Source organism: Pelobates fuscus, chromosome 3 (genome assembly GCF_036172605.1).
Source record: "Pelobates fuscus isolate aPelFus1 chromosome 3, aPelFus1.pri, whole genome shotgun sequence".
In the NCBI taxonomy this organism is placed as follows: Eukaryota; Metazoa; Chordata; class Amphibia; order Anura; family Pelobatidae; genus Pelobates; species Pelobates fuscus.
Window position 1 is genome coordinate 173,085,006 of NC_086319.1, and position 26,065 is coordinate 173,111,070.

At 43.9% G+C, this 26,065-nt stretch overlaps 1 protein-coding gene across 2 annotated transcripts; it reads left to right on the forward strand.

Moving 5' to 3' along the window:
- The first annotated feature begins 1,930 nt into the window (after nt 1-1,930).
- Nucleotides 1,931-25,851, forward strand: MRPS35 (mitochondrial ribosomal protein S35). 2 transcript variants are annotated; one of them, XM_063447749.1, is made up of 8 exons: nt 1,931-2,122; nt 12,902-12,954; nt 13,531-13,698; nt 14,876-14,936; nt 15,991-16,130; nt 22,281-22,390; nt 23,456-23,525; nt 25,357-25,851. In XM_063447749.1, exons 1-8 carry the CDS (start codon nt 2,008-2,010, stop codon nt 25,612-25,614), a joined length of 975 nt encoding a protein of 324 aa, XP_063303819.1. In that variant the 5' UTR covers nt 1,931-2,007; the 3' UTR covers nt 25,615-25,851. The 2 variants fall into 2 exon arrangements, with proteins under 2 accessions (XP_063303819.1, XP_063303818.1); XM_063447748.1 differs by having other exon boundaries at nt 1,933-2,122; nt 12,899-12,954.
- Nucleotides 25,852-26,065: the final 214 nt, after the last annotated feature.

Consider the following 26,065-nt stretch of genomic DNA (forward strand, 5'->3'; position numbering starts at 1 on the left):
GAAAGTTAATTGGCTCCACTATTAACAAGGAGTGACTGTTGCTATAATACCTCTTGGAAAGGTGGTCAGTCACAGGAGCCCCATATATATTTTCATACACCATCCCAGAATCCTGGGACAGGGAAAAGAAGTGGGTTGGCAGCCACACCCGGCCTATTTAATCCATACACAGGATTCAGGGAAATTAATTCAGGAAATGTTCAGGACGTTATTTCTCAATTAATTTTGTACTATTTCAGGGACTTTTAGGGCCAATCGGGCAGACCTGGATTGTTTTCTGACCATACTGTTAAAGGAACACTATAGTCACCTAAATTACTTTAGCTAAATAAAGCAGTTTTAGTGTATAGATCATTCCCCTGCAATTTCACTGCTCAATTCACTGTAAATTAGGAGTTAAATCACTTTGTTTCTGTTTAGGCAGCCCTAGCCACACCTCCCCTGGCTATGATTGACAGAGCCTGCATGAAAAAAAGCTGGTTTCATTTTCAAACAGATGTAATTTACCTTAAATAATTGTATCTCATTCTCTAAATTGAACTTTAATCACATACAGGAGCCTCGTGCAGGGTCTAGCAAGCTATTAACATAGCAGGGGATAAGAAAATCTTAATTAAACAGAACTTGCAATAAAGAAAGCCTAAATAGGGCTCTCTTTACAGGAAGTGTTTATGGAAGGCTGTGCAAGTCACATGCAGGGAGGTGTGACTAGGGTTCATAAACAAAGGGATTTAACTCCAAAATGGCAGAGGATTGAGCAGTGAGGCTGCAGGGGCATGTTCTATACACCAAAACCGCTTCATTAAGCTAAAGTTGTTCAGGTGACTGTAGTGTCCCTTTAAAGGCAGCACCGAGATCTCTTCATTTTAAAGGACCACTCTAGTGCCAGGAAAACATACTCGTTTTCCTGGCACTAGAGTGCCCTGAGGGTGCCCCCACCCTCAGGGACCCACTCCCGCCGGGCTCTGGGAGGAGGAAGGGGTTAAACTTACCTCTTTCTCCAGCGCCGGGCAGGGAGCTTTCCTCCTCCTCTCCTTCTTCCTTGCGACGTCATCGGCTGAATGCGCATGCGCGGCAGGAGCCGCGCTCGCATTCAGCCGGTCGCATAGGAAAGCATTTACAATGCTTTCCTATGGACGCTTGCGTGCTCTCACTGTGATTTTCACAGTGAGAATCACGCAAGCGCCTCTAGCGGCTGTCAGTGAGACAGCCACTAGAGGTTTTGGAGGCTGGATTAACCTTCAGTATAAACATAGCAGTTTCTCTGAAACTGCTATGTTTATTAAAAAAAGGGTTAATCCTAGAGGGACCTGGCACCCAGACCACCTCATTAAGCTGAAGTGGTCTGGGTGCCTAGAGTGGTCCTTTAACAATGGTCTTGTACAGTGACTCTGTCATGTCACTCGGGTAATGTAAATCATTGTAGCTTCAGAGATACAGCAATGTTCTAACCAGAGTGGCTGTCAAAGTGGAAGCACTAGCTTGTGTTTCAGTGTTGAGATAAGCATTGGGTTCAATGAAGCATTTGACTGGCAAAGTATGCCGCTCGTGTGTAATTTGTCTATATATATATATTTAAAAAAAAAATCAGATTATCACGATTGTGCTCCTTTAAATATTCCAATCCATATTTGGTGGAGTGCAGAGGATAATAAATATAATTAATGACTTCCGTAATACTTCTGTAACTTTACCTTTTTTTAATCGCTAACCAATAGCTAGTAAACTATTTTATTTAAAACTATGAAGTGATATATGCAAATAAGTGCTTAATTGTTTACATGTTCACTTACAAACAAACCTATTTAAAATTATTTAGCAAAAATCGCCCTCTACTCCACATATTTCACCGCTTTTATTTCGCCTCATATTTCTTACATCCCGACAGCAGCAATATCTGCCCTCTCCATTGACGAGTAGCTAGCTCAGTCCACACCCTCCTGGGCTCTTCCAATTTCGCGTTCTCACGCAGTTTGGTCCATGTGACGCTCCGTCTCTGATTACAATATGGCGACCTCCATGTTGAACCGGGTGTGTGTGACCCTTAGGGTCTCGGGGATTTCGAGTGTGACCCCCAAAAAGGGCCCAGGGTACAGTACAGGTCTGTCTGTCCCTCAGCCAGGTAAGACATACATATGGTATATCCCTTTAGCCTGATACTATATGTAAGCCATTGACAGTATCTCTGGCATGTCCATGTGTCATCCTAAACCTGTCACTGAATCTTCTTTTAGGAAAATATATCGTTGATTAAGCTCGTAGTTTGCGGTTTTCCAATACCAACCTGAAGATTAACTTATAAATGCATTAATATAGGGGTTTAAGCTCCAAACTGCAGCTAGTTTGCAAAAGGAATTGCCAAATTGAGACTACAATTGCCAAGATGATACTGTAACATAGAAAAAATAGAATGTGACGGCAGATAAGGGGACACACTCAGATAAGAACCATTCAGCCCATCTAGTCTTCCGAATTTTCTAAATACTTTCATTAGTCCCAGGCCTTATCTTATAGTTAGGATAGCCTTATGCCTATCCCACGCATGCTTAAAGGGAATCTCCAGTGCCAGGAAAACAATCTGTTTTCTTGGCACTGGAGAGTCCCTCTCCCTCCCACCCCTCAATACCCCTTCAGTCACTTACCTCAGGCAGCGACATGTCCCACGTCGCTGCCTGCTCCAACCCCTGCCGCTCCACCTTCTTCCTCCGTCGGCCGGTGGGCGAGACTGATCCCGCCCACCGGCCGAAGAGTCCCAATGCGCATGCGTGGCATTGGCACACCCTATAGGAAAGCATTGAAAATTAATTTAAATGCTTCCCTATGGGGAATAGAGCGACGCTGGAGGTCCTCACACAGCGTGAGGACGTCCAGCGACTCTCTAGCACAGATAATCTGTGCTATGATGCAGGAAGTGACCTCTAGTGGCTGTCTACTAGACAGCCACTAGGGGAGGACTTAACCCTGCAAGGTAATTATTGCAGTTTATAAAAAAAACTGCAATAATTACACTTGCAGGGTTAAGGGTAGTGGGAGTTGGCACCCAGACCACTCCAATGAGCAGAAGTGGTCTGGGTGCCTGGAGTGTCCCTTTAAACTCCTTTACTGTGTACCACTTCAGCTGGAAAACTATTCCATGCATCCACTACTCTCTCAGTAAAGTAATACTTCTGTAGCAGAGCTGCAATATTAAAATCCACGATCTCCGCTGGTACAGTAGGTCATCCACAGTCAAGCGCTGAAAAGTAAGGCACTATCCCAAATCCCCCAGTAACCGGACGAAACACAGTTCTGGGAGTCAACTGAGGCTTTATTCACAGGCTTCCTGTATTTATGCAAGTCCCCATGCAAGGGGTTTCCAGACAGACATAACAGGGGTAATACAGTGGGGGACTACATGGGGGACTTCACATTCTGGGCATTTCTCCCATCAGGCACTGCTGCACGAGAGGGATACTCCCACTTGGATACACCGTTAAGTGGATTATCCCTCCGTGCAGCAGAACTGGCATTTCACATTTAAATCTGTAACTTCCACATAATTCACCTGATTTACACGAATGGACGTTCGGTAGATAGCTGGGGTCTGGGGTTACATTTCGTGGGAATACCTCTCAGATCCCAGCTAAAACTACCAAACGCCGCACGAAATACACTTTTTGCTATCAAGTTCGGTTTAAAACCACTGAACATCGATGGGGAACCTTGATGGAACATGGGCGGAACTCCCGAACGGCCTGGAAGTCCAGCGGTGTTCGCGTCGTCGAGTAGCCGTTTTTAGTTCCAGGCGCTCAACGACCAAACACCGCTGGTGGGACAAAGGATCCAAGATGGCCGACCGCCGCGTGGTCGGTAGTCGAACAACGGCCACCTAGGAGAGCCCTTGAGTTAACAAGCGTCACACCTCCCTCTATGGATGGTCTACCAGGGGGGTCCGCATTTGTTTCACGAACAGCCGCTGTTTGTGAAACGAACTACATCAATGCTAGTGGCTTATGGCTGCTAGCATACGAATTCTATAGGCAGCACAATACACATTTCAATTATACATACATCATAGCAGTACATACAGACAACCTTTTGCTACATAAAGTCCAGTATCCTAGAAGTGGCTAGGTTTGCCACAATGCTCCCCCAGAACCAAGCCGGCATACACAGTCTGATCCCAACGGATCGGCTTGGGGATGTCCGGGGAAGTACCCACAGATCACTTTTCAAGTTCAGTTTGTCTAGATAACCAGTCGACGTTGCCGTTTTGTTTCCCTGGGCGGTAGTGGATTGAAAAGTCAAAAGGCTGCAGCGCCAAACTCCAGCGCAGCAGCCTGGCATTGTCCCCAGCCACACGGTTCAGCCACACCAACGGGTTGTGATCTGTGAGCAAGGAAAAAGGTTGTCCATACAAATACGGCTGCAGCTTTTTGAGGGCCCACACCACGGCCAGGCATTCCTTCTCAATGGCGGCATAGCTTACTTCAAGGGGCAATAACTTTCGGCTTAAGTAAGCTACCGGGTGTTCTCCGCCATCTGCTCCAACTTGGCTCAGCACTGCTCCCAATCCAAACATTGAAGCGTCTGTGTGGACAATAAAACGTTTAGTTGGATCAGGAGCAGCTAGTCCTGGTGCATTAGTTAGAGCCGTCTTAAGTTGGTTTAAATGCCTGATCACACTCTGGGGCCCAGACATCCTGTCGAGGAAGGTTCTTGCGGGTCAAGTCAGTCAAGGGTTTGTCCAGGGCACTATAATTGGGCACGAATTTTCTATAGTACCCTGCAGTACCTAGAAACGCTAGTACCTGGGTCTTTGTCCTAGGGGTGGGCCATTTGGCTACGGCTTCAATTTTGGCTGGTTCGGGTTTCTGTTGCCTGCTCCCCACCCGGTGGCCCAAGTACTGCACTTCTGCCATCCCTATATGGCACTTGCTAGGTTTCAGTGTTAACCCTGCCTCTCCGATACGATCCAGAATGGCTCCTATGTGTTGCAGGTGCTCTGCCCAGGTCTGGCTATATATGGCAAAGTCGTCCAGGTATGCGCATGCATATTCCTGGAACCCATCCAATAGCCGATCTACCATCCGCTGAAAGGTTGCTGGGAGCGATGGCCTCTGGGTACCGGGTGGCATAGTCCACTACGGTTAAAATATACCTCTTCCCCGAGGGGCTGGGCTTGGGTAGGGGCCCTACAATATCAACGGCCACCCTGCTAAAGGGTTCTTCAATAATGGGCAGAGGGCACAGTTTAGCTTTGTGGCGGTCCCCTCGTTTGCCCACTCGCTGGCAAATGTCACATGAGGTGCAGTATTGCCGTACATCTTTAGAGATCCCGGGCCAGAAAAAGGCGTGGGTCAATGGGTATCGGGTGCGTGTCATTCCCAGGTGCCCAGACAAGGGAATGTCATGAGCTATTCTAAGCAGTTCTTGTCTATACTTTTGGGGCACTACCAACTGTTTAGTTGTTACCGTGACTGACCCCCCCCAGTCCTCTTTCTGCAATGCGATACAATAACCCTTTCTCCCAAGTATACCGCTCCCCCTCTAGTCCGGCCTAATGTGTGGCGTCTAACTTCACCTCCGCCTCAAATTTGGTGGGGGTATCCCAGGTCATACGTGTCAAGGGGGTGTCATGGTCTCTTACCTGAGCCTCAGAGTGTGTTTGTGGAGCCGTGGTGCGAGCCTGCTGCCGAATGGTCACTGGGTGGGCTTCCTGGTGGGGAGCCTGGGGTATGAAAGCAGAAGTCATCTGGCCCAAGTCATTCCCCAGCACAACATCCGCTGGTAATTTCTGCATCAGGCCCACCTCTACCATCCCCTCCCCCGCACCCCAATCCAAATGCACTTTGGCAATGGGTAGTCTGTACACTGCTCCCCCTGCAACTCGCACTGCCACTGATCCGCCGGTGTGTGCTGAATCAGGAACCAAATGGGGTGCTATCAGGGTTAAAGTAGCTCCTGAATCCCTGAGCCCCTGTACTTCTTTCCCCTCCAGTGTCACTAGTTGGCGATGATGCTGTCGGTTGTCAGTGGCTCGAACCGACATCACCTCATGCAGGATTCCTAGTGGTTCTTCTGCTTGAGCGCTCAGTATCTCTTGAGCGGTTGGCTCCATTTGATAATGGTGGGCCGCGGCCCTTGGTGCCAGATTCTGTCGAACTTGGTTCCATGCTTGCCTGCTCCTGTTCTGGGTGCACTCACGGGATATATGTCCCCACTGCTTGCAGATGTGGCATTGTATGTTAGCCCTGCCGTTATATCGGGATGGTGGTGGTGGATTCCCCTGAGATGGATGAAACGGAGTTGCAGTGGGAGCGGTAGGCTGTAGAGTACTGGGTTGCCCCGTGGGTCGAGGGTAACTCCTAGTTAGGTGTCCGTGATGCCTTCTCGCATCAAAATGCTGGTCAGCTAATCTGGCTGCTTCAGTTGGGGTGAGGGGTTTTCGGTCTCTCACCCATTCTTGTGCCTCTGGGGACAAGCCGTTAAAGAATTGCTCCAACAGTATCAGTTGTCGCAACTACTCCATAGTAGTAGCTTGGCTGGCTTGTATCCACCCTTGTGATGCTTGATCTAGCTTGTGCGCCCACTCTGCATGCAAATCTTTCTCCAGTTTGCGCAAGCCTCTAAACTTGCGCCGGTATGCCTCGGAGTAATGGCATATCTCTCTAGTATCGCCCATTTTACTTTGGCGTAATCCTTGCTGTCCTCTCTGGTTACAGCGCGATAGGCTTCTACTGCCCGACCGGCTAGCTTGCCTGCCTGCCAGTAACGGCACCCATACTGTCTGTTCCAAATCATGTAAATCACATAGCCTCTCAAAGTCTTGTAAATACCCATCAATCTCATCCTTCTCCTCGCAAAACATCTTAAAGGCATGGTATGGGATTTTGGGTTTTACCTGGTTGCTGAGCGAAGCAGTAATGGATTCTGCTCGGGAGAGCGAATTCCGCGGACTGTGTGCCATCACGTACTCCTGCACATCCGCCATCACCACGGACAGCATGTCCTGTGGTACGGGCTGAGGTAAAAATTCCAGCCTGGTCTTCATTTCCCTCTGGTATAGGGTCTCTTCCATGGCTGATGGGGGTGTAGCGCTGCGAGCTCTGTCTCCCTCCATCAGTTCGATAATCAGCACAGCTTTGGATTTGTTGCTGGCTATCTTACCCCTGGCTTCTAGCAGTTCTTTTAATGTAGAATAATCCGTATCCATTCACTTCTGGGTTCGGTTCTTTCGTCGGATTCTAATTGCCACTCCCTTTTGATGTTCGGCAGTTTAAATTGCACGAATCACGCTTTTCGGCTGTAAGGTTGGATCCCACCGCTGCCACCAATTGTAGCGGAGCTGCAATATTAAAATCCACGATCTCCGCTGGTACAGTAGGTAATCCACAGTCAAGCGCTGAAAAGTAAGGCAATATCCCAAATCCCCCAGTAACCGGACGAAACACAGTTCTGGGAGTCAACTGAGGCTTTATTCACAGGCTTCCTGTATTTATGCAAGTCCCCATGCAAGGGGTTTCCAGACAGACATAACAGGGGTAATACAGTGGGGGACTTCACATTCTGGGCATTTCTCCCATCAGGCACTGCTGCACGAGAGGGATACTCCCACTTGGATACACCGTTAAGTGGATTATCCCTCCGTGCAGCAGAACCGGCATTTCACATTTAAATCTGTAACTTCCACATAATTCACCTGATTTACATGAATGGACGTTCGGTAGATAGCTGGGGTCTGGGGTTACATTTCGTGGGAATACCTCTCAGATCCCAGCTAAAACTACCAAACGCCGCACGAAATACACTTTTTGCTATCAAGTTCGGTTTAAAACCACTGAACATCGATGGGGAACCTTGATGGAACATGGGCGGAACTCCCGAACGGCCTGGAAGTCCAGCGGTGTTCGCGTCGTCGAGTAGCCGTTTTTAGTTCCAGGCGCTCAACGACCAAACACCGCTGGTGGGACAAAGGATCCAAGATGGCCGACCGCCGCGTGGTCGGTAGTCGAACAACGGCCACCTAGGAGAGCCCTTGAGTTAACAAGCGTCACACCTCCCTCTATGGATGGTCTACCAGGGGGGTCCGCATTTGTTTCACGAACAGCCGCTGTTTGTGAAACGAACTACATCAATGCTAGTGGCTTATGGCTGCTAGCATACGAATTCTATAGGCAGCACAATACACATTTCAATTATACATACATCATAGCAGTACATACAGACAACCTTTTGCTACATAAAGTCCAGTATCCTAGAAGTGGCTAGGTTTGCCACAATGCTCCCCCAGAACCAAGCCGGCATACACAGTCTGATCCCAACGGATCGGCTTGGGGATGTCCGGGGAAGTACCCACAGATCACTTTTCAAGTTCAGTTTGTCTAGATAACCAGTCGACGTTGCCGTTTTGTTTCCCTGGGCGGTAGTGGATTGAAAAGTCAAAAGGCTGCAGCGCCAAACTCCAGCGCAGCAGCCAGGCATTGTCCCCAGCCACACGGTTCAGCCACACCAACGGGTTGTGATCTGTGAGCAAGGAAAAAGGTTGTCCATACAAATATGGCTGCAGCTTTTTGAGGGCCCACACCACGGCCAGGCATTCATTCTCAATGGCGGCATAGCTTACTTCAAGGGGCAATAACTTTCGGCTTAAGTAAGCTACCGGGTGTTCTCCGCCATCTGCTCCAACTTGGCTCAGCACTGCTCCCAATCCAAACATTGAAGCGTCTGTGTGGACAATAAAACGTTTAGTTGGATCAGGAGCAGCTAGTCCTGGTGCATTAGTTAGAGCCGTCTTAAGTTGGTTTAAATGCCTGATCACACTCTGGGGCCCAGACATCCTGTCGAGGAAGGTTCTTGCGGGTCAAGTCAGTCAAGGGTTTGTCCAGGGCACTATAATTGGGCACGAATTTTCTATAGTACCCTGCAGTACCTAGAAACACTAGTACCTGGGTCTTTGTCCTAGGGGTGGGCCATTTGGCTACGGCTTCAATTTTGGCTGGTTCGGGTTTCTGTTGCCTGCTCCCCACCCGGTGGCCCAAGTACTGCACTTCTGCCATCCCTATATGGCACTTGCTAGGTTTCAGTGTTAACCCTGCCTCTCCGATACGATCCAGAATGGCTCCTATGTGTTGCAGGTGCTCTGCCCAGGTCTGGCTATATATGGCAAAGTCGTCCAGGTATGCGCATGCATATTCCTGGAACCCATCCAATAGCCGATCTACCATCCGCTGAAAGGTTGCTGGGAGCGATGGCCTCTGGGTACCGGGTGGCATAGTCCACTACGGTTAAAATATACCTCTTCCCCGAGGGGCTGGGCTTGGGTAGGGGCCCTACAATATCAACGGCCACCCTGCTAAAGGGTTCTTCAATAATGGGCAGAGGGCACAGTTTAGCTTTGTGGCGGTCCCCTCGTTTGCCCACTCGCTGGCAAATGTCACATGAGGTGCAGTATTGCCGTACATCTTTAGAGATCCCGGGCCAGAAAAAGGCGTGGGTCAATGGGTATCGGGTGCGTGTCATTCCCAGGTGCCCAGACAAGGGAATGTCATGAGCTATTCTAAGCAGTTCTTGTCTATACTTTTGGGGCACTACCAACTGTTTAGTTGTTACCGTGACTGACCCCCCCCAGTCCTCTTTCTGCAATGCGATACAATAACCCTTTCTCCCAAGTATACCGCTCCCCCTCTAGTCCGGCCTAATGTGTGGCGTCTAACTTCACCTCCGCCTCAAATTTGGTGGGGGTATCCCAGGTCATACGTGTCAAGGGGGTGTCATGGTCTCTTACCTGAGCCTCAGAGTGTGTTTGTGGAGCCGTGGTGCGAGCCTGCTGCCGGATGGTCACTGGGTGGGCTTCCTGGTGGGGAGCCTGGGGTATGAAAGCAGAAGTCATCTGGCCCAAGTCATTCCCCAGCACAACATCCGCTGGTAATTTCTGCATCAGGCCCACCTCTACCATCCCCTCCCCCGCACCCCAATCCAAATGCACTTTGGCAGTGGGTAGTCTGTACACTGCTCCCCCTGCAACTCGCACTGCCACTGATCCGCCGGTGTGTGCTGAATCAGGAACCAAATGGGGTGCTATCAGGGTTAAAGTAGCTCCTGAATCCCTGAGCCCCTGTACTTCTCTCCCCTCCAGTGTCACTAGTTGGCGATGATGCTGTCGGTTGTCAGTGGCTGGAACCGACATCACCTCATGCAGGATTCCTAGTGGTTCTTCTGCTTGAGCGCTCAGTATCTCTTGAGCGGTTGGCTCCATTTGATAATGGTGGGCCGCGGCCCTTGGTGCCAGATTCTGTCGAACTTGGTTCCATGCTTGCCTGCTCCTGTTCTGGGTGCACTCACGGGATATATGTCCCCACTGCTTGCAGATGTGGCATTGTATGTTAGCCCTGCCGTTATATCGGGATGGTGGTGGTGGATTCCCCTGAGATGGATGAAACGGAGTTGCAGTGGGAGCGGTAGGCTGTAGAGTACTGGGTTGCCCCGTGGGTCGAGGGTAACTCCTAGTTAGGTGTCCGTGATGCCTTCTCGCATCAAAATGCTGGTCAGCTAATCTGGCTGCTTCAGTTGGGGTGAGGGGTTTTCGGTCTCTCACCCATTCTTGTGCCTCTGGGGACAAGCCGTTAAAGAATTGCTCCAACAGTATCAGTTGTCGCAACTCCTCCATAGTAGTAGCTTGGCTGGCTTGTGTCCACCCTTGTGATGCTTGATCTAGCTTGTGCGCCCACTCTGCATGCAAATCTTTCTCCAGTTTGCGCAAGCCTCTAAACTTGCGCCGGTATGCCTCGGAGTAATGGCATATCTCTCTAGTATCGCCCATTTTACTTTGGCGTAATCCTTGGTGTCCTCTCTGGTTACAGCGCGATAGGCTTCTGCTGCCCGACCGGCTAGCTTGCCTGCCTGCCAGTAACGGCACCCATACTGTCTGTTCCAAATCATGTAAATCACATAGCCTCTCAAAGTCTTGTAAATACCCATCAATCTCATCCTTCTCCTCGCAAAACATCTTAAAGGCATGGTATGGGATTTTGGGTTTTACCTGGTTGCTGAGCGAAGCAGTAATGGATTCTGCTCGGGAGAGCGAATTCCGCGGACTGTGTGCCATCACGTACTCCTGCACATCCGCCATCACCACGGACAGCATGTCCTGTGGTACGGGCTGAGGTAAAAATTCCAGCCTGGTCTTCATTTCCCTCTGGTATAGGGTCTCTTCCATGGCTGATGGGGGTGTAGCGCTGCGAGCTCTGTCTCCCTCCATCAGTTCGATAATCAGCACAGCTTTGGATTTGTTGCTGGCTATCTTACCCCTGGCTTCTAGCAGTTCTTTTAATGTAGAATAATCCGTATCCATTCACTTCTGGGTTCGGTTCTTTCGTCGGATTCTAATTGCCACTCCCTTTTGATGTTCGGCAGTTTAAATTGCACGAATCACGCTTTTCGGCTGTAAGGTTGGATCCCACCGCTGCCACCAATTGTAGCGGAGCTGCAATATTAAAATCCACGATCTCCGCTGGTACAGTAGGTAATCCACAGTCAAGCGCTGAAAAGTAAGGCAATATCCCAAATCCCCCAGTAACCGGACGAAACACAGTTCTGGGAGTCAACTGAGGCTTTATTCACAGGCTTCCAGTATTTATGCAAGTCCCCATGCAAGGGGTTTCCAGACAGACATAACAGGGGTAATACAGTGGGGGACTACGTGGGGGACTTCACATTCTGGGCATTTCTCCCATCAGGCACTGCTGCACGAGAGGGATACTCCCACTTGGATACACCGTTAAGTGGATTATCCCTCCGTGCAGCAGAACCGGCATTTCACATTTAAATCTGTAACTTCCACATAATTCACCTGATTTACATGAATGGACGTTCGGTAGATAGCTGGGGTCTGGGGTTACATTTCGTGGGAATACCGCTCAGATCCCAGCTAAAACTACCGAACGCCGAACGAAATACACTTTGCTATCGAGTTCGGTTTAAAACCACCGAACACCAATGGGGAACGTTGATGGAACACGTGTCGTCGAGTAGCCGTTTTTAGTTACAGTTGCTCGACGACCAAACACCGCTGGTGGGACAAAGGATCCAAGATGGCCGACCGCCGCGTGGTCGGTAGTCGAACGACGGCCACCTAGGAGAGCCCTTAAGTACCGATTGCAACAATGTTGCAATCGGTTAACGAGCGCCACACGTCCCTCTATGGGTGGTCTACCAGGGGGGTCCGCATTCGTTTCACGAACAGCCGCTGTTCGTGAAATGAACTACATGAATGCTAGTGGCTTATGGCTGCTAGCATACAAATTCTTTATGTAGCAACCTTTTGCTACATAAAGTCCAGTATCTTAGAAGTGGCTAGGTTTGCCACAACTTCCTGATTTTATTTTTAAACCTTTGTCCCTCTAATTTAAGACTATGTCCTCTTGTTGTGCTGTAACTGAGTTGGAGAATTGTTTTCAATTTTGCTATTTGGCTTTTTATTTGCTGCAGTTTGGAGCTTAGTGAATAAACCCTTTAGTGTACTTTGATTTACATACACGCAGTTATGAAAACATGTACCTAGCTAATAAAAACAGTAGAGTTTACCATAAGTATATGAATATATATATATATATATATATACACACACAACTAACAGATAATGCTATGAATGTTTATGTATCAAACATGCAGTTTATTTACTAAAGTGACAATTGTCAGGATTCAAAGTGAATTTCAAAATTCAGGCAACGATAGCCGAACTGGAAAAATTATCCAAGTCAGCTATGCTTCCTGTTTAGCTACATTGACCTTAAATGTGAAATCCACTTTGAATATCTGTCAATTCTCACTTTAGTGAATAACCCTGATTTATAAGTCCATCAAACTTCACAAGGGTTATTTGCAATATAGTTCCTTATTTCTGTTGTGTATTTCTCAGCAGCTCCAGTGACACGGGGAAACCGTCCTTTCCAGAAGGGCATATTAAAGAGACAGGCAAGTGCTATTTTAATCATTCAGGTCATTTTTATGCGTGGCCAATCAGTATGATACCTGTCAATTTTACTGAGTTTGGTAGGACTGTTCTTTATGAGGCAGGTTTGTTCTCTGGTGTTGTGTATCTGGTTCAGTGATTCTGTGCTGTCAATTCATTATGTGTATATGACTCTTCTAAATATGCAGAAAGTCTAAAACATTTTATCAACTGGAATGGCCAGCATTGACTTGTGAAGGCTATATTCTCTTATATTCTAGCTCACTTAGCCATTTATTACACGGCATGAACTCGCAGTTGACTTTGAGAGTTTTTCTAGAGTTACATTTGGTTGCTGGAGAGGAAGAGGTCAAGCACAGATTGTCCATATTTTCTGCCTTTACATTCTCTAAAATGTCCTAAATTGTTTTATTTTGCTCATTAGATCCACATACTTTTTTTCCTGTAGTTCCTATGCCTTTATTTTCATTTCATTTCAACTTCATGGTCTGAGCTGGGAGGACATTCCAATCTCTTCAAATCTTTGTGCAAATAATTTCCACTGAAACAAATCTCTCTCTCTCTCTTTTTTTGTATAGCCACCTGCTCCAAGGACAGAAAAGATGCTCCCAGATCAAGACTGGACTAGTGTTTATCCAACTGCAGCAGCATTTAAACCTTCAGCAGTGCCACTTCCCATTCGCATGGGATACCCACTAAAGGGCAGTGTCCCTCTTGAAAAGACAGGGAATCTTGAGCTTGTGAAGGTAAATGGTCGGAAGTCAAATGTGATTAAAACGGAGGTTAAGTCTTAACATGGTTATTCACTAAAGTCTAAATGGCTCCAAACGCAATGGGGCAAAACCATCCGGCTGAAAATGGGGCACTTCTCTTGCGACTTGACTATCAGAGTGCTCTGGTTAGTTTACTAGCCAAGCAATCGGAGCGCTTCTAGTCATATTGAAAAGCATGGGAAACTTTCCCACGCTTTGTGATACCTATCATAGTTAGTGACGCCTAAAGGGCTTTTCCCCACTAAGAGCAGTCATTCGGTGTCGAGCCCTCCATTGTTACATTGTTAACATGTTTTTTTTTTTGTTGTTATTTTGCAATGGCTTTTTTTTAAATATAAATTACAAGTGTCGGGTATTATGGATTTTTATTTGGTCTTTTTTGTGGCTGAAGACAGATGAATTACAAGAAAGAAGACTTCTGATGGTAAGTATTTTTTGGCCTCCTTGTCATTATTATTAGGGTGAGGGGGTAAGTACTGGCTTTATTTATGTGGTGGTTTGGGGGTTGCAAATGTCTAGCCACCAGGTGAAAAATATACTATTATTGCAAGCCAACTCCCCCTCCCCCCACAATTCCCTTTTTATAATTAATTATGGTCCCTACAGCATAGGTTGATTGCCAGGGGAGGGGATTGGTGGGAGCTGGGAGAGGGGACACTCCCAGCTTATTATAAATATTGGGGCCCCCAGCACAGGCATGGGTAGGAGCCAGGGGAGGGGACACTAGCTCCCCCCTGTTATAAATATTAGGGCTCCTGGTTGCTGGCATGCTGGCATTCCCGACCATGTCCCCTTCCCCCCTTGCTATTACTAGCAAAATGGATGCCAAGTTGCTAGTTTTAAATGTTTAGCCGATATGTTCCCACGTTACCTCCATTATAGCAATATTGACACCTATGGGATTTTTATTATTATTTATTTTTAAAGTGGCTACTGGCTAACAAGTGTTGGCCAGCCGCTACATAATTGACCCTAACGCTACCGAGGATTTTTAACTATGTAAAGCAAGTGAATTATAATTTGTGAACGCACATCCTGCTGTAGGCTTTCAGTTTATTTGCTGTCATGTCGATTTTGTATTTTTTTCCTCCTCATAAACAGACCTTGATGTGTTTACCTTATTCTTGCTTTTCTCCCCATTGATTTCCAGATACCCAATTTTTTGCACCTGACCCCTGTTGCCATAAAGCAACACTGTGCAGCTCTACGAGGTGAGATCATTGATTAAGATAATGCTCGGAGGCTTAGGTGAAATTTTACATTTTTCAGTGAACGATTTTTTTATTTTTATTTTTTTATAGTTAGTGTAATTTTATATGAACATGTTACAGGTTTGATAATTTGTAATTCTGCAAAATATAAAGATGAAACAGTTCATTAATAAATAAACAGGATGTTTCTCCTGAATGCTCTACTTTAAAGGGATTCTATAGTGCCAGGAAAACAAAGCCGTTTTCCTGGCACTAAAGGGTTATAAGATCCCCCCCCCCCCCCCCTCCCGCAGGGCTGAAGGGTTTAAAACCCTTTCAGCCACTTACCTGAATCGAGCGCCGATGGTCCTCGGCGCTGGGTCAGGCTCCGCCCACGCTCCTTCTCAGCCGTCAGCTGGCGGGGAAAACCAAATGCGCATGCGCGACAATGGCCGCACGCGCATTAGACCTCCGCATAGGAGAGCATTATTCAATTCTTTCCTATAGGGAAAATCAGACGCTGGAGGTCTGTGAAGGACGTCCAACGTCCGATAACGGACCAAAAGTCCGTTTGGATTCCGGAAGCCCTCTATAGGGCAGACTTAGAGCTGCAATGTAAACATTGCAGTTCTCTGGAACTGCAATGTTTGCATTGCAGCACTAAGTGCAAAAGGGTCACAGCCCCCAGACTACTTCAATTAGCTGAAGTGGTCTGGGTGCCTACAGTGTTCCTTTAAGAATTCTTCATGTATCTGTTTTTTTTACATATTCTTTAAAGTTTTTGATTTTTGGTGCCATTTTCTTGGCCGATGTTTGCTATTTGAAATGCATTTAGTTTGTTATAGTTTAATTCATAGGGATTTATGTTTAAATAGCAATAGAAGAGCATTTACAGTAGACAACCAATGATGCTTTACTAATCTGTTAATTTTGTGGAGTTGGTGAGGGAATTAGAAAATGTGAATAAGTACATGACTTGTTCAGGCCTGCTTATTGGAAGTGTGTGTGTGTGTGTGTGTGTTTCTGACAACACTTCCTGCTGTAGAAATGTGTTTGTGCATCTTTTGTTTTGCAGATTTCTGCACTCATTGGCCATCTGCTCTTTCAAGTGATGAGCTATGTACACAGCACTTTCCTATTGAATTTCAGACTGTAGATTATGTCACAGCTGGTCCTTCTGTACGAAATCCAAAAGCCAGAGTGGTAACTCTGCAGGTGAGTGATGAATTGTATCGTAGGCAGTCCTAGAGCTGCTCAAACCAGTGGACATTTCATAAGTTTATTTTCAATGTACAATTTTCCCTGTTGAAAGCTATATTGTAAAGGATAACGTGATGTGGACCTCCTTACTCCTTATTTCATTATACAATGTCAGAAAGATCAATTGGCCTTTATATTACCCTAGTGAGTTTTTTTTTCTTTTTACAACATATTAAATATAAAAAGTATGGGGGGCGTGGCTAGCCGTGCAGCACACCAGACGTGTCTATGTGGAGCTCCTGCTTCATCAACCTAAAATCAGCCTAATAAACTAACAAAACGCAGAACTGAGACCCGAGAACCCAGCAGTTCAAAGCACTAAGACCCCCTGCACAGAGATGGGAAAGAAAAACAAGAAACCTACCCGCCTGGAGAGCTCCTACCAACCTGACATCACGCGATCATTTGAAAGGCCGCAACAGCCTCCTCCACCCAAAATGGCGCCGGGAAGGCCCCGAAGTGCCAGCGACTCTGAATCCTCTATAGAGGAGGAGAACTGCCAGGCCGCAATCCCAACCGCCGCAATATACGGGTCGGAGACGTCAGACTCGGACGACTCGCCTTCTACAAAAGGCGATATCAAGAAGCTACTCCTGGACCTGCGGGAGATGTGGAAGGCCGATTTGGCCGGAGTGAGGAAGGAGGTTGCTGACATAAAGGGGCGCCTAGATGCTGTGGAAACCCGAGAAGGCACAAGAGATGCCCTCTTGAATGATACCAGTAAACAAATGGACACACTAACGCTCCAACTCCGGAGACTCACCCAAGCGGTAACAGCGATGGAAACACGACACCGCAAGAGAAATGTCCGCATACGCGGAGCCCCCGAAGACATAGGCCCAGAGGCCTTATTGATCTATGCGAACAAAGTGGCAGAGACAATGGGGGCAAAACAAGACGGAGACGCAAAACCGATAATGGCAGCGTTCAGAATCAGGAAAGCCCCGACAGCCCCAGCAGACGCATCCAGAGACCTCATCGCCATCACCCGTGATATCACGGTAAAAGCGACGCTGATGGCCTACTCCAGGAGGAATCTTACTGTCGCCGTAAACAACCACCATGTGGTTCAACAGGTCCAACGAAGATCCAACAGGTCTGCTACAGGCCCTACAGTTGCACCAACTAGCGCTCGTGGATGGGACAGGCGAGACACAGGAGAGCAGCATCGGGTCGGAAAAGAAGAGGCGCAGACAGCACCCGCAGCATCCCCCACCAACTTGAAGGGGCAAAGGACTGACCCACAATACTCTCCAGGCAAATACCATAAGACGCTTAACCGGTCTTTAAATGGGTGACTTATTGACTAATATTCTTACGATATATGTGGGTGTTATTCCTAGTTGTCATATATCAATCCCTTGTCTTAGTATATCAGCTCACATGTCTTTGAAAGTTCATAGGTGCTACCAATGTGTACCATACGCCAAAAACCTTGTCATGCACATCTATTTTTACTTAATAGGCCCTTTGATTGTTTAATCCCAGTCATATGAGGTTCCAAAAGTGAACTTGGAGGTGCAACTTGTTTTTTTAATTTTCCTTAACTATGAGCGTCTCAGTACCTCTCAGTCTACCAATCCTCAGATAACATATTGCTGTTTGATATGAATGCAGCATACTCAAAGTGCTTAACACAGAGAGTCCGTCAGCATCTAGTGTGCAACGACTATATTTGTATCATTTTATTTCACTTTAAGTTTTAATATCGAGAAAGCTTCATAACCTAAAAATGGTGCAACCAGGTAAACGACTAGTCCAACTGCTCGATGATACTTAGCGGCATAACGTTGTGGCACATGGTATATGCTTGTTATTCTTACTTTTTACATATTTGGATGAGCTGATAGCAATATAATTTGTTGTACCTTTAGATATGATTGTTTAAAAAGTTTACTTAATAGGCCCTTTGATTGTTTAACCCAGTCTTCTGAGGTTTCAAATGTGAACTTGGAGGTGCAGCTTGACATATACGTATATTTTAGATTTTCTGTTTTTTTTTTGTTTTTATTTTCCTTAAATATGAGCGACTCAGTACCTCTCAGTCTACCAATCCTCAGCTAACATAATGCTGTTTGATATGAATGCAGCATATTCAAAGTGCTTAGCACAGAGAGTCCGTCAGCATCTAATGTGCAACGACTATATTTGTATCATTTTATTTCATTTTAAGTTTTAATATTGAGATAGCTTCATAACATAAATATTGTGCAGCCCGTTAAACACCTAGTCCATCTCCTCGATGTTACATAGAGGCATATCGTTCTGGCATATGGTAGATGCTTGTTATTCTTACCTTTTACGTATTTGGATGAGCTGATAGCAATGTAATGTGTTGTACCTTTAGATATGACTGCTTAAAATGTTTACATTTTGTATTATTACAAAAACCCAGAGAGACTGTATATGCCAGCGCCAAGTGCCGCGGGCATACCAAATGACTAACTTTTCTCATCTTTGCATGGCTATTACTTGGCCTCAAATAGTAACATAGATCGGGAAGAAGGGGCTCCTTATTATGTCCACTACCCATATGACCCCACTAGGATAGATTGCCCACCCGGGCTATTGCTCAACCCGAATTAGGTTTACAATTGTGCAATTACTACGCACACCATGTCAGGGCTGTGTCTAACAAGCATATCTCTTCTCTTATGTTTTAATTTTATCAGACACGTACAACATGATCATTTTCCCTTTCCTTTCTAAATGGTACACGGTGCAGTACGGAATGCTCGGGGTCCGCTTAAGCTGCCAACAAGTTAACCCAAATAATCTAAAACCCCAAGTAGATGATAACCTAATACACCAAACTGCTCATACTAAGTCCAGCCTACCAGCGGACAAGACGTAATACCTGAACTAAACCTAAGCCCTCACGAGCAGTAGGTGAGTTAAATTGTAACGTACACCTTAGGCCCGCTAGAGCCGCTCAACCGCGAGGCCAAACCGGTACCCTCGAACCTAAAGAGAACGCCAAAGAGATAAAGCGCACTGCACACCCTAAGTCCGCACAAGCGGCTGGTGCGATGGCCAGATATGTGTTATTATGGTTTTCCCTCCGTACTTGTTACTGAATGCACCAGAGAAGCTAACATGTCCGACCAAGAAAGACTCATGTTTATTATTATTAATTGCTGTATTGTTTGATTTATATTACTTGTACTACTTTTAACTTCTTGTAATGAATGTTTATAAACTTCCATCAAAACCGGTGGGCATTTTCCCACCACACAAAAATAAAGAATTGAAGAAAAAAAAATATATAAAAAGTATAATGATAAATTGTAATCATAAATGAGAACAATATTATAGCAATACACATCAATTATTATTAGAACAAAAAAAAGACATTTTTTGTGATATGAATCTGTGTGCTAAGAAGGGGCAAAAAGGCAGTTTGACTAGAGTATGCTTGATGTAGACATAAGATACAGAGGCGATTTGGGCAAAATTAATTACTGTAGGAGGGGTTTAATCAGGTACACAAGGTCCTGCCTGCTCAATGCTAAACCAGGCTTGCGGAGAGTGTTAGTGATACGCAATATAGGTACCAGATTTTAGAAAATATGTGGAATACAAAAGGGCCTTTCCAAAGCTTAGTAAAGCAGAGACAGGCTGCTGTGCATGAGCAAGGGCAAGTGGACATCTAAGAAGATAACTTTTGGATGAACTGGGTCAGGAGTGAGATTGTTGCCCAGTATTTCATAACACTGGGTGAAGACATTAACCTACATGGGGGGAGAGGGAGGGACATTCCGGTCAAACCAGGGTAAATTGGTTGGAGTCTCTTGAGAAAGAAGTTTCATCTCGTTAAAGGGATACTGTAGTCATCAGAACAACTAAAGCTTAATGTACTTGTTCTGGTGTTTTCTGCCTGTCCCTGCAGTCTTTTTAATGTTTTACATTACTGCCTAGTAACACCTGTACTGGCAGTCACTCAGATGGCCACTAGAAGTGTTTCCTGGGTCAGTGCTGCACATGTTCCCCAAATTGCGCACAAATCAATGCATCTTTATTAGGAGTTGTTGATTGATGCAGCGTGGAGTTTTGCCTCCCAATGCTTGGCTGAGACCATCAAACTTGGTGATCTCAGTCAAGGCTGCGGGGTGAAGCCAGCCGCAACAAGACCAGTGCATCGCAAGAAAAAAGGCGAGCAAGATATATTTTTAACGAGAAACAAGCTGGGCTGGCAATCTAAACAGCACTATTAGAACTATAATGTAAGGAATTTGTGTTTTGTATTCCTGACACTATTGTATAGTATAGTGTGACCAAAATACAAGTGGTGAGTTTCTAAATAATAATTTCCAGTCTTGTTTGCAAAATGTAACAGCCAATATCCAGTTCCCACAATGACTGATATAAACAGGGGTATGGGTTGCTGTCCAGAACAGAGTTAATATTTGAGATGACACTTGTAGCCCTGCCTTTTCTGGCACAGTCTTTTTAAATGGGTACTTTGCAAGAGTGTTGAGGACTACAACTGAAATGATAAAATGTTGAATCTTGTTATTCAAATGATATTATAGGTCTCCTGTAAGTATCCAAGAGATACGGGGGCATATTTGACAACTAAGGGCTCGTTTTCATCTTTGTTGGTTACTGACGGCTACATTTTAACCGTAGCGACAGGCAGCCACTAAATGTCAGGCGCTAAGTAATTGTTAACTGCTGTTATTCTTTTGGGAGCTGCTAACCGCTACTTAGCTACTGTTTTCCAACCTTGTTTCTACTCCTTACTGGATGCTAACCCAGAAAGCCAGCCTCTGACCTAATGTAAAGAGGTTGATGACAGCTCAAACCTTATACATCCTATATAAACAAAGTCTCATTCTGACTCTTTCAACAAGTTTTACTGACCAGCTGCTGTTTGCCTGTTGCTAATGGTAACATAGGATGAAATGCATGATCATGTGTGTTTCTGTGCTTTTAGAGCAAGCCGCTAATATGTACTTGGTTAATATCTGTTTCAGCAGCTATTTAAAAAATATATATATTTATTAAGATTGTAAATCTGGTGGTAATATTTAGTTGTTGCATGCGACTGGCTGTTACCTGTGACAGCCTAAGGCACCTATTTATTGAAAAAATTGTAAATGAACCATAAGTCACTGCCACTGTTATATAGCCTTCCTAAGAACTGCTTTGTTGCCCCTGGAACTGCCTGCGACAAATGCTGGATTATTGAGGATAGGAACAAGAGAAGTGAGAGTTTCTTTAAATTGTTAGAGATAATAAAAGGAAGGGAGACTTCCACAGAGAAGAGAAACTAAATAGTCCAGTCCACATAAGTCATATTCAATATCAACCCATTGAATTCTCACTGGCTCAAATTTCCACACAGCAAATTGAATTAATTGAGCCAGCCATGATATCTTGCATTTATCCCAGAATTATAACTTTGTGTTATTCACTAAACACAATTGACTATAATTTCGAGTTCAGTAAATAAACCCCAGTGAGAATTATCAGATGGATCAGGGTATATCTGAAGCATTATATGCTTGAGAGGGGTTTTGCATGTTGGCTGCAAAAGCAATGATCAAGGTGAAGCTGAAAGGACTTGCAGAAGTTTGGTGCAGCTGAATCATGTAGGTACACCCTGCATGCTCTTACTGTAGAAGTACTTGTATGGATAATGAGGATGTTAGAATTCCTCACTGCAAAACCTTAAGATGCCTTAGAGTTGTTTGTCCTCTGCAAAATCAAAGGAAAATAGGGTGACAGCCCCATGGCGTTATATATGTGTCAGTACTTTGTTAAACACAGATCTTTTTTTCACAGATGTTTGTTTGCTGTACACAACCGCTTTGAAACACAACTCAGGAAGAAATGCATAGTCAGTGAACCACTCATGGACAGCTGTTTTGTTGTTATATATATCCTATTGTACAGCGCTGTCTAATCTGTTGGTGCTTTATAAATAAGAATAATATTATCTTTACCCAGAAACATTCTCCAGTTCAGCCATTGTTTTGTCAATTGACATCCTCTTTTAATATGGATTTGTGTGTTTAAAATAAAATATATTTTAATTGGACATTTAATACATTTTACACTTTGCCCCTTTTTCTTCTCCATTCTTTTCTCCTTTTCTCTCAGGTGAAACTCTCCAATCTAAACCTGGATGATCATGCTAGGAAAAAGCTAATTAAACTTGTCGGATCTCGATACGATAAAGACTCTGATATGTTGACTATTCGGACTGACAGGTATGCAATACTTACATCCCGTTAGACTGAACCTGTGACGACCCATTGAGCATAGTTCTGCACAACCAATTATCAGGCTGTAGTGGTTATGGAGTATTTATTTAAGTCTAATATGTCTTTGCTGCCAGTAATATGTGTATACGTGGGAAAGAGTCGGAGGGAAATTTATGGGAAAAATAAAGTTAAAAAGAAAATTATGGTGTAATGCATGCATACTTCACACTCTTTGTAGGAGACCTTGCATTTGTCTTTAATATGGGTAAAAAGAAGGGGAAATCCACCAAAAAGTATAAGCGCATTCCCTACAGAGCAATTAGGTGAAAGGGAGGGGATCATTTTATAGATAGGTACTGGTGTTGGATATCAGCAGTAAGTTTAGTGCACCTCTATATAATTATACCTTTTTGTAATCTTGGTGACCATGTTTGGGAGTTTTATCTATTCCTTATAGTGTATGCATATGGATAAAATTAATACAAGGCTCTGTAATCACAGAATGTCATTAAAGTAATTCACAACTGGATAAAAATTAAAGTATCAAAAAGGAAAACACAAAATTTACATATTTCTTACACCCAAGTGTATATTATTACACATATTCCTAATCGAGGTGGCATGCAGGACTATGATTAGAAATAATTTGTAATAATATGCACTTGGATGTGGGAAATATGTATATACTTTGTTTTCATTGTTTGCTGGAAAGCAGTAACCAATTTGAATATTCGTGTTTTCATAATGCTCTTGTGATTGAGATATCTTCTCTTTGATGTCCATCGTTGTAGGTACAGGTCAAAATGAACTTGTACTTTTGTGTTTTTACCTGCAGAGTTGATGGATTTATTTGTTGTGTAGAAGTGTATTGACCCTGCTAACTAACATTGGCAACTGTTTTGGTTGTGGGCTTAGAGAGTGAGACTGTGACAGCAACTAGTAAGAAGAATGTTTTTGTATTTTACCATGGGGGAGGTGGGAGAAAGACAGTCTATATACAAAATCATTGCTTCACTAAGTATTGCGTATGAAATATATATGGATTGATCTGTTTCCTCTTCATTATTTCAGATGTCCTCTTCGAAGACAGAATCAAGATTATGCTATGTACCTCCTAACTGTCTTATACCATGAATCATGGGTAAGTGTTTACCATGCATTATGCAGTATATTCTTTAGCTCTCTTTGTGAGTGGAGGTCTACAAAGCCAGGAATATGCAGCTTTATCTCTGTGTACATAAATAACCCTATATTTTTGGTGATATACTGATGATCGTCTCAAGAATTGTGTAGTATTTAATTTTTTTTTTTTTTGCTCGTGTGAAGTACTGTTATGACCTAGTTTCGGAGAAGTGGATTAGTCCGTTTTGAACCAACTTGTGTCTGAAGATACATTCTGAACATATTGATAAAGAAAAAAAATTTAGAGCCTGGAGTTAATGGAATGTTTAACTTTTTTACAGGGCATTATAGGCTTCCTTTTTTTTTATTTATTTATTTATTTATTTTTTTAAAAAGACACTCTTTATGAGAATTACAGGCTGGAATTTTTTGGGGGGAATTTCCTAAATAATAAATAAATAATAAATAAATAATAAATAAATAATAAGAAATAAATTCACTTGTATTAGAAGGTTCTTTGCTTTTTATGCAAGAACCAATATAATAAATTTGATGCACAAGTCTAATCTTCTAAATTGCATGCAGTGCTGCAGGCACAAGGCTATGTTTTGGAAGTGCAGGGGAAGCATGTTAGTGTTGATTTATCCTAATTCTTGCTAAGCACAATGTACTGCACTCAGTCTGTAGTTGGCATGTGCCACCCGATCTGAGGCCGTTCCCTGTACACAAACCTCCCAGCTCTTTCATTACCTTTCAGTGACTCGTTAATATTTCAGCGGCTCCTCATCTGATGAATTGCCTTTGATTGCGTTGCATATTTCATGAGCCTTTCTGACACTTGTGATTTTTCCATGATCTGGGCAATCTTGCTATTGCAGTGTGGGTGGGAATCCCTGGGGATGAGCACCTCTTAGAAATTAACCTGTATGTCATCTCTTTTTGTCGTGTTGGCTTTTTATATGATATGGATTCTCCTGGATTTCCCCAGAGATCGAGCAATTATGCGTTAAGTCTTAAAATCTGTATTAACAAAGAAAGTCTGCAAGGTGCTTCAAATATAATTATTATATATATATATATATATATATAATGTGCTCAACTGACGTGTCAAACTGATTGAGATAGATATATCTATCAGTGCCACAGTGATAAAAATGTATATAAAATATTTATATAACCATATATTAAATCAAGTAGATACTGGTAACATAGTAAGAAAGTAATATAAAATAGTACAAAGAAAAAAAAAAATATTACTATAAGCATTATGGTAAGAATTACTCATATGACCCAGAGCTGTACTAGGCTGTGTTTAAAGGGCTCAAGGGTTCCAGTATTTTTTATGCAAGACAAATAAATGTTTCATGCTGCTTTACCTGCTGTATTTGTGGTACCTAGCAGTACTTGGTTAATTACGTCTCTGTTTTCCAGCTGTATTATTTAGATTGTATGAAGTAGTGTATTGATTAAAAATATGGAAATGAAATAGAAATGACTGACCGTTATTTTTCAAATATACACATTTCTTGTTGGCAAACAGGGATTCCATTAAGTAAGATAATTCATCTTGAATTTACTGTGTTTACAGCATGTCCAAAGGATTTGCATCTTGTGCACTGAAGCTCCCTTAAACTAAGATGCGATTTAAAATCTCAAAAAAATTTCTGCTCCTATAGCTTTTTTTTTTTTTTTTTTTTTTTTATGCTGGATATTTGTGTATATTCCATAAACCTGCAGTTAAATATTACTATCATACTATTGTTTATTTACGAATGTGAATTTGAGTACAGTATGCAAGTTTAAGGATACAGTGCATCGTTTGTATGCTTAAGTCTACTTTGTTGTTTCAGAAAACAGAGGCTTGGGAGAGCGAAAAGGAAGAGAGTGACATGGAAGAATATGTGTGGGAGGGCAGCAAGTCAGAAGCAAATGTCCTTCAGACTTTGCTTAAGGCAGGTAGTGACCCTCTCACCAAAGAAGAAGTCCTACAGTCTCCCAGTGTCCAAGAATACCGCAGTGCTGTTCTGAGACTACGTAATGAGGGAGAAAATGAGGAGAGTGTAAATTCCTACAAGGAAAGTGTAAAAAAAATGTTAGGCCTGGCATAAATTACAGTCCTCAAGGTATCCAAAGATTAGTTTTGAGGACATTGCATATTGGATGATCAGCGAACCCAGCTCTAATCTTCACGGGTTATGAACAATGTAAGACCTGTTTACAGTCTTATAAACAATCTTCAAGTACTACAGAGCTATGGCTGGTTGATTCCTGACATGTCTCATATCACCGTGAGAACTTTGCCATGGACTTGAATGTGAGCAAAATAATGTCATGAATCTAGAATCTACACAACAATCTTCCAAAAAAACTCTCTGAAATGCATTTCTGGTTAAAAAATTAATGTATCTTTTGAAACTCGTCTTGACAATTGCGCTGAATAAACATTAATGGTTGTTCACTTATCTCATGCAAAAAATGTTGTTTAATGCATTTTCAAATAAATTCCTTCATTTTGTAAGTAACTTAAAACCTTTTTAAGGATGTGTATTGTTTCTTTGT

Bases quoted from the DNA above. Each gene is read 5' to 3' on its own strand.
- MRPS35 (XM_063447748.1), top strand. From the start codon at position 2,008: ATGGCGACCTCCATGTTGAACCGGGTGTGTGTGACCCTTAGGGTCTCG. The intron at 13,699-14,875 runs GTAAATGGTCGG...ATTGATTTCCAG, and splicing joins GGAATCTTGAGCTTGTGAAG to ATACCCAATTTTTTGCACCT. The intron at 16,131-22,280 runs GTGAGTGATGAA...CTTTTCTCTCAG, and splicing joins CCAGAGTGGTAACTCTGCAG to GTGAAACTCTCCAATCTAAA.